The 8,866-nt window shown below is 33.0% G+C and overlaps 1 protein-coding gene across 8 annotated transcripts in view; it reads left to right on the forward strand.

Annotated features, from left to right (window-relative positions):
- The window catches only part of GRIA4 (glutamate ionotropic receptor AMPA type subunit 4), a 185,214-nt gene extending 177,837 nt beyond the window's left edge, over window positions 1–7,377 (forward strand). For 2 of the 8 annotated variants that reach the window (XM_072403131.1, XM_072403132.1), the window contains exon 16: window positions 3,366–6,768. In XM_072403131.1, the coding sequence (XP_072259232.1) occupies window positions 3,366–3,560 (195 nt within the window). In that variant the 3' untranslated portion in view covers window positions 3,561–6,768. Of the gene's footprint in view, window positions 1–3,365 lie in introns of all 8 variants that reach the window. The other 6 variants (XM_072403137.1, XM_072403135.1, XM_072403134.1 and 3 more) reach the window with 4 other exon arrangements.
- The last annotated feature ends 1,489 nt before the right edge of the window (window positions 7,378–8,866 follow it).

The following is an 8,866-nucleotide window of genomic DNA, read 5'->3' on the forward strand; positions in this document are numbered from 1 at the left end:
AAAAAAAAGGAAAATTGAAATATAAAATACCTAAATTAGGGAAGTTAAAGTATAAATGAATGAAAGAACAAAAATGTAATGTTACAACTTCTCGGTTTTTAGATGAGGTAGCTGCACTTGATTTCCTATACTTAGGCTAAGAGGAGAAATAAAACTGTTGATATTGCCAGAAATGCAGTGTCCATGTCATTTAACTATGGGCTCAAAAAATCCAAAATAATAATTTAACTAATAATAGTAAACTCCACCCCGTGATGGACATGAACAAAGGCAGATTCTTCTATAGACACAGTGGAGGGAGTTTAGCAATAAGTTAACTGGAAGTGTTCGTTTCAGGAGAACCGGGTGAAAATAAAGGAACTGTAATGCTATCACTACATCTAAGAATTCATAAACTGCAATATATTAAGTCCTTGTTTTGGGGTTCAGATATGCATTATGGGTTACAGGAAATCAACAGTCATTATGCTTGTGGCCTCTAAACACTTCTATTTATTAACGTGTAATTTAAACGATGTATGTAGATTGTAGGCCACTAAGATATAGGTCTAGTATCTTCTATTTAGGTAGTAGATTACTATAATCTACATACCTATATCTATAGATCTATATAATAGATCTATAAAAGTTTAATATATGTGGACAAACAATTTGCCAGTTTTAAATTGACAAAACTAGTGATAGATTAAAATACTAAGGTTTTACAAGTGAATACTAAGAATTATACTGATGCTACAGGTAGAGAAGGCAAAAAGGCTAAATAAAATACTAAACCGAGCTCAACTTTCAGATTAAATCAACTAAATCAGTGTTTTTCAGCCAGAGTTCTATGGTACCCTAAAGTTCCTCTAGAGGTTGCTGGGGGTTCCTTATGCAATGAGCAAATTATAAGTCTTGGGCCAGTTTAGGTGACACCAATGATCTTTTGGCTATCTGTAAGGGTGACATTCTTCCTACTGGCCAGCAATGTAAGAGGCATTCTTCTACTGACCATCACAATAATGTACCGTGATGTGAATATAGTAATTTTATAAGGGCGGGCATGAAAGTTATTTCAAGGTTTCCCCAATCTTCGGAAGGGCAAGAAACACTGAACTAAATACATTCCAGGTGCATCAAGACAGGGAATCTAATGTTCCCTGTTGATTAAAGAGCTGTAGCCGTGACTCATCAGGAGGCATGTCCAAATGATGCGGAGAGACCACATATTATGTTTCAACTCAACTGCTGTAGTTATGTAATTACTGATTCCTAGTTTATTCCAAGCCATAGTGGAATAGCAATAATTTACATTATGGCAGCATCCACAAATAGATGACTGAATGGAAGTCACTGAAGATCTTGAAGAGGTTTATTGTCACCTAATAGATATTAAAATGTGATAAATTCCATAAATCTTACAATGTAATCCAATATTTCTGAACCCCAGGGTTCCTTTAGAGGTTGTAAGGGGTTCATTTCCTTGAGCAATGAGCAATTTGTGAATCTCAGGTCAGTTTAGCTGACACCAATGATCATTTTGGGTATCTGTAAGGGTGACATTCTTCCCAATGGCCAGAAACGTAAGAGACATTCTTCCTAAAGACCACCACACTACTACTACTAAAGACCACATGTACTATGAGCTGTGGATATAGTAATTAGCAAGGGTTCCCCCATGTTAGTAAAGTTGAGAAACACTTCAATTCCACAAATCTTAAAATGTGCTGAATTCCATAACATGATAGGTTAACCAGGGTATGAAGAGAGACGTGCAGTCCATGTTATGATTAGCTTGACTTCCTGGACACTGACTAAAGAAAGCAAAGAATATTATAATATTATATAATAATATAAAAAAACCTACAGGGGAGAGAGACAAACTAGCTAACTTTGCAATTTTAAATGATAACCATAATCATACAATTGTATGGGACACAACACCACGGCTTCCACATAGGTTGCAAGGTTCTTTCTCTGCAGCATACAGAAACATGTTTTTATTATGGTTTGTGGATGTCTTCTAAATAAACCAAACAGTACGACTGCAAAGCTTTCATTTTCATGCACTTGAAATGTGTTTAGCTGATTTCAAATGAAAGTTGAAGCTTTAAAGTACATAAGTTTTCAGAACACCGAGTTTCTTCTTTTGAATATTGTGACAGATAAAAGTAAAAGTTAAAATAAAAATTCTTACCTTAAAGAGATACTACAAAGCATTTCATTTACATAAGGTAACCTAAGGTGTGTTACACATTACAGTGCTGATAAAAGACTTCTGAATTTTGTCTACTTATTTACATGGCATCCTTTATTTCCTTATTCCCATTTTATCTGTATTTGCCCGACATCAGGAAATGTTTTGTACTCGGTCACTTTAGCTTTCATCTCTTAATTTAGGAAGGAGCCTGGAGTTTCCAAAGCTGGTGTGTTAAATATTATTGTAAGCTACTAAAAGACATAACTTTGCTTTTGTTGTGTAATTGTTCAAAACTTAGAATATAATTTTTGGTTAACAGCAGGTTGGCCGATAGGGTCCACAGATGCACATAAGGAAGTAGGGGGGGAGTGATGGAAATATAAAACTAAATATTACATAAGAAGAAAAAAAAAATACTAAATAGTTCAGGAATAATGCACTATTGGAGGAAAATACTATTCACTTTAATTCTTAGACATTCAAAAGATTTTTATTTTGTGCACGCTAAATTTTTTTGTGTGTTCTTAAAAAATAAAATACAGGAGTATAACAAGATTTATACACAAAAAGTAGGTTTCTTTTTTATATTGATTTAGGGCCAAATTTGTAGGTGAGTTAACTAAATATTTATTAGACCAAAACATTGACCTGATTATTACATCTCCCCATGGCTGGAGGAGATAGACAATCACTGGAAATCCTGGATGATCCAACAAACCTGGAATGGATTTTCTAAAATCATTTGTTATTTGTTGGCAAATGTTTTTAATCCTGAACCAGATCCATTTCAGATTTGCTGGATGACCGAGGTTCCTCCATAATAGTCCACCATCTCCAGTCTCCAGTCTTGGAGAGCTTTATTAAATCAGGCATTTATTTTAAAGCATATTATGCAGTGATTTTTTATTAAAAAAGTAATATATTAAGTAAAATATTTGTAAATCAAACCAGAAGGTACAATATATTCGGAAAAATGATATTGGCAATTTAGTATCTGTGTCAATAATTTAATAATAAAATGCCCAAACCCAAAAAGTATTTCATATAACTAATAAAAACACACACTAATAACATTACAGGCTGCGTTCAATGCACACAATTTCTTTTTAACCCATTCCTCTCCATTCTGCAACAAAACATTGTGATTCTTTACCTCAAGCGTTATGTTATTTTGTTTACGTTCTAGGTGAAGAAACTGCAAGGTTGTTGCAGATCATCAAAAACAGGGCTAATCTCCTTCAGTGTACATTACTCTAAAAGTATGTTGAATTTTCCAAGTTTACAATCATTTAAACATTCCAGCTTTCGTTGTCACACCCTCAGCAGCCCGCTTTTTTTTCCACTACGACTGCTGATCATGAGTATGTGCTGTGATGAATGACCCAGACATGCAGATACAAGTGATTCAGCGATAAGGACAGATTAATGCTGTCTATTTCGATTACATTACCATAGTCATGTATTTGGGTTTAAACTATACATATGTTTTTATATCATGTTTCATTATCTTAAGTTGAAAAAAAGCTGAAAATCGATTTTCTTGTTTTGAATGTAGATTTGGGAGAAGAATTCTGTAAATGTTGAGCTTAGAATTTGATGTGGAGTTCAAGTCATTAATAACAAAGGCAGCTGATTTTGATATAAAATAGTGAAAAGTTTTTAAATCAAGAAAAGAAATTATAATATTTTTCTTGGTGAAAATTTATAATTGTCTAGTTTTACACCAAAATGTTAAACCCAACTTTAGCCAGGACAGTGACATTGATTTACTAAGGGAATTTTAGCTGGAAAGTGAACTTTCACTACATTCAGTAAACTAAGTAAATAATTCCATGCAGAATAAAAACTCACAACGTTAAATAAACTCCTTTAGTATACAACCACAATGTTTTTTTCCTCAGTGCCTCGCTGTGCCAAGGACAACTGCATTCTCTTACATTTCTTATATAGCATTAGAAAGTGAGGGCAAAATCTACCAATTAAGGTCACACTCAAAAATTTACCCAAACAAGTTAGGGCCCCTTCAGACCTATGGTTGCACTCCACTGCCCTTAGTCACCCCCAGTTTCCTCTTCTTCAACCACCATGTTGTCACTCGCAGAGTTTGACAGATGCTTCGTCATGTGGTTGAGTGAGGTTGAGTATGAATGAGGATGGGGTGCGGAGGAGGAAAAGCAACAGAATGTCCTGAAGTGGCTTTCAGGTATGTGAATGCCTGCACAATATGGTTTTAGCTACCCCTATTCAGTTGAATGGGAGTATCTGGGAGCATTGATGAGCATGTGGTGAAACACTTTGGCATGTGGTGAAAAGGTCACGGCAAGTCTGACCCTAACTCTTTTTTATCAAACATTGGTTGCCTCAATTGGCTTGAAGGCTACAACCACTGAATGGATCTTACTAATTCAGATTACAGATAGTTGTAAAAGGGTGGTAATGATAAGGTGATTCAGCACATTTATTGTTGTATGACCAATATAATAAAGATATTTCAACCAGAAGTAATTCACAGACTTCAACAAGTGGAGTAAATTAAATCATTTACTGATTGTTCTTCTATACAAAGCTAGTTTTAGAATATAATGTCATTTCCTGATGATTAAAAAGAGTTAGTGTCTATGTAATTATATATTTAATTGTTATGGATCCCCTAAGTCATATTAATATACTTTGTTATCTATTTGACCATAGCTTTGCTCCACCTGCCAACAGGAAATTAACCTTTTTGAGTTAATGGCAGGTATTTTATCCTTTCTATAGTTAAGTATTTATAAATTATATGCCATCAGATGTTATATGAGACAACACATAGCACTCTTTTTTTAAAACAGGGCATCGGACATCCCATCAATAGGAATCTTTCAGGTACATGTGTTTCAATGGCAGTAGTTGATTCCCATGAGGGAATGTCAAATTCCCTGTTTTACAAATAGAACCAATGGAGTATAACGGAGCTAACAAATTGGAAAGACCATTTCCTAAAAAGAATACACTTAGAGGATGGTATTCTAAATCATTTTATATGCAATAGTTTCTTATCAACAAATTTTTTAGTGGCTTTTTATGTAAAAAAAAACTATAAAAATTATCAATATTTTAAACAACAGATTTGATAAAAGTTCCCTAATTTAAATCAATTTATTAAAAAAAATATTATCATTTGAAACATCCCTGTAGGTAATCATTGCGTGAATTTAGCTGGAATAATTTTAGGTCTAGCCCTGGGGAAAAAAATAATTATAGCACTATATTTATAAAACAGGGAATCAATTACTGCCATTGGAACACATGGACCTGGATCACTCCCACATAGGAATGTTCGAAGGAATGTCTGAATTTCTGTTTAATAAATAGAGCTCATAGAATAGATTAAGGCTACATACACACGTGCAATAATTAACGTTGGAAATAAATGATTAACCACTGATTGTTTGATAATCCTTAACAAAAAAAGTGTACAACAACGCCGATGAACTAGCAATGTCGCTGGAAACAAACCATCCTGGTGGATTTGTTTAGGCGACGATCGTTCACTAACAATTGTATGTACAATTGCGTAGTGATCGGAGGATGGTTCTGCGATACACTTTCTCCGGTACACCTCACTTCCTGCATCGTACAAACGATCGTGTGTGATCTAGTGTGTGTACATTATTGGAGGATTATATTCGAAAGATCGTATCGTTACAGCATGTACAGAATCATGCACTATATGATCGTTCAAAATAATCTTAGATCTGTCGTTAGTCATTTGTTTTCTAACGACAAATATTGCAGATATTTTTTCTTTACCCTAAAGTAAGTATTTTATATCTATCATTTATAAAATAAAAAAGGTCTTGCATTAGTTATTAGCAAAATAGATCAAACTTTCAATCAAACTTATACATTTACTTAGAAAATAAAATTGATGGATTATGCAATGCAATGTTTATGACCCTTATCTGTTGCATTTTCTTAAATGTCCTATATTGTTGACTTTGATAGATATATACAAATACTCTTAATATATCATTTTTAAAGTGGATTTAAACTATAGGTCATCTTGATGGGCAGAAGACTTTAATTAGGCAGTTTGCAAATGTAATATTGATAGATTTTTTTTAAACATAGATATGTAACTTACCCATTCTGTTTTCTAAATATTTATAGTTAAAAAAAAAAAAAAAAAAAATTTTAAATCAGCTTGAAACAAATAAGATTAACACAGGTTCTAAATGCCAAAGATACTATTTGACATTACCTTTTTTTATCCATTAAATGTAATTAATAAAAAAAAATGACAAATTTACCTTCATTCCAAATAGCTACTGTGAAACTAACATGAAAATGCAGATGTCTAATATAACTCTCAATATATTGATGTTTCTGTGTGGTGATATTAATGACAAAACAGATATAGTAACTTCTCTTTTTTTTGTCTGTTATTCATTCTCTTGTTGCTCAGCTGACCTTTTCTGAAGCCATACGAAACAAAGCCAGATTATCCATTACAGGGAGTGTAGGAGAAAATGGCCGCGTCTTGACTCCCGACTGCCCGAAGGCCGTACACACTGGGACACTTAGACAAAGTTCAGGATTGGCTGTAATTGCATCGGACCTACCATAAAAACCAAATAATTTATTGAGTGCCTTAATTATACACTGTTGGTGAGTGATATACAGCACAGACTGTGAGCTACGTGGGAAAATCACTGAAGACCTAGAAATATTGCTGAGACCGGGAAGTACGTCTAAATGCGCCAAACATCATCAGCAACAATGTGTGCATGAGCTCTGCTCGGAAACCCAAACTCAGATTTTATATCAGGAAATTGCTTAATTTAGTTTTATTGGGGATGAGGGAGGGGGCGGGGAAGAGTGTATTAGCAACAACAAATTTATCTTGGAGGAACTATAATCTAAGAAAAAAAATTAAAATAAAAAAAAAAGACTCGTCATTTAGCTCATTAAACTGTGAAGAGCGTGATCAGAATGGACAATACTTCTAACAAAGAAGGAAAATAGCTATAGAATACAATGAAATTACTAACCAGTATCTCAAGAAACTCCATGCATTTAAGGGACGAATATCCAGTTGTTGAACTAGATCTCTTAAGAAAAAAAAACTGTGATACAAAATAATAATAATCATGTAAATCCTGTGAAAACAAATAAATTATTTACTTTTTCTTTAAAAATAAAGAAAACAGATATGACATGCTTGCTTTTTAACTGATGTAAATTCAATAAAATACAACAAAGTATTTTTTTCTAAACATATTAGGGAACAAGTCATTGCAATAATTATGTTTTAAAAGAAAAAAAAAAAGAAGAAGAAATGCCATCACGGTAGTTAAAACAAAAAGTTAAGAGAGTTTTATAAGGATTGTGGATCATTTAACACAGTTTTCATTTTGGTAAATTACATCTGCAAATCTGTGTATTTCATTTGTCTTTCCAGCCATACATGTAAATGTCTTATCACTTAGTTGTGTAGAGTCTTATCAGACTACGGGTCACTCCTGTTATTTATAATCTTGTTCTGTGTACAAAAAAAAAGAATTCAAATTGTGGTTTCCTACCAGCCAATAGTAAAACTTACAAAACATCTTCCAAATATATTCAGGCCTAAAAAATTAATCAAGAATGTTATTTTTCTGAACCCTGAAATTTATAATATGGCAAACGCATAATGTAATTGCCTATTGAGCCAACAGTGTTGATAATAACCACATATTTTGACAAATCAGGGTGTTTTTACAATCACTGTGATATGTTTGATAAGCGTTTTGTCATGTTTTCTGTTTCTTTGTACTGTAAATATATTTGCCATTTTTTTTTCTCTTGACTGTATTACACCTTTCTGTTACCTGCTAAATAATGTTCTTTAACATTATCCAATTGTTGCAGGCTGTACAATGTTTTAATTAAAATGAGAAGATACGTCTAGGTGCCCTGAAAATATATTTTTGCAATTTTTGTTCTGGTAATTCTAGTTTCACAAAATAATTTCCTGTGTAAGCAAGAAATTATAAAAAAAACAATGCTTTATTTTATAAATTATATCACAATGATCTGTTTATTTGGGTTAATAAAGTTGTGTTTTCTAAAATCATTCTCATAATATAGCCGTGACTACTTACAAAAGACAAACTGATTCAAGGCAAATAAACAGACCTAAATTTATAGGATTTAAAATGTCCTAAAGTAAGAGATGATTTATTAAAAGGATATTTTTTTTATCAGCTCAGAAAGAAATCTTCACTTTTTGTTTTTTAATTACTTTTTGTAATACATTAGTGTAGATCAGTATTTCTCAACCAGGGTTACTCCAGAGGATAATAGGGGTTCCTTAAGAAATGAGTACTTTGGACCTGTACAGATAACTGGTATCAGTTTGCTCTGACACCAATCATCTGTTTGGCTATCTGTAAGGCGGACATTCTTCCCATAGCCAACAATGTAAGAGGAATTCTTCCCACTGACCACCACACTAATATACTGTGATCTGTGGATATAATAATTATAGAAGGGGTTCCCCAAGACCTGAATGTTGTTTCAAGGGTTCCTTCATGTTAAAAAGGTTGAGAAACATTGTACTGGATCATTAATTCAGAAAACGTGAGTGTAAATACATGGCATTTATGTGTTTCAAATTTTGTAAGAAAAAGAACAGATTTTTTTAATGATGAAATTTGGTATTCC

The sequence above is a fragment of the Pyxicephalus adspersus genome, chromosome 1 (assembly GCF_032062135.1).
Source record: "Pyxicephalus adspersus chromosome 1, UCB_Pads_2.0, whole genome shotgun sequence".
NCBI lineage: Eukaryota > Metazoa > Chordata > Amphibia > Anura > Pyxicephalidae > Pyxicephalus > Pyxicephalus adspersus.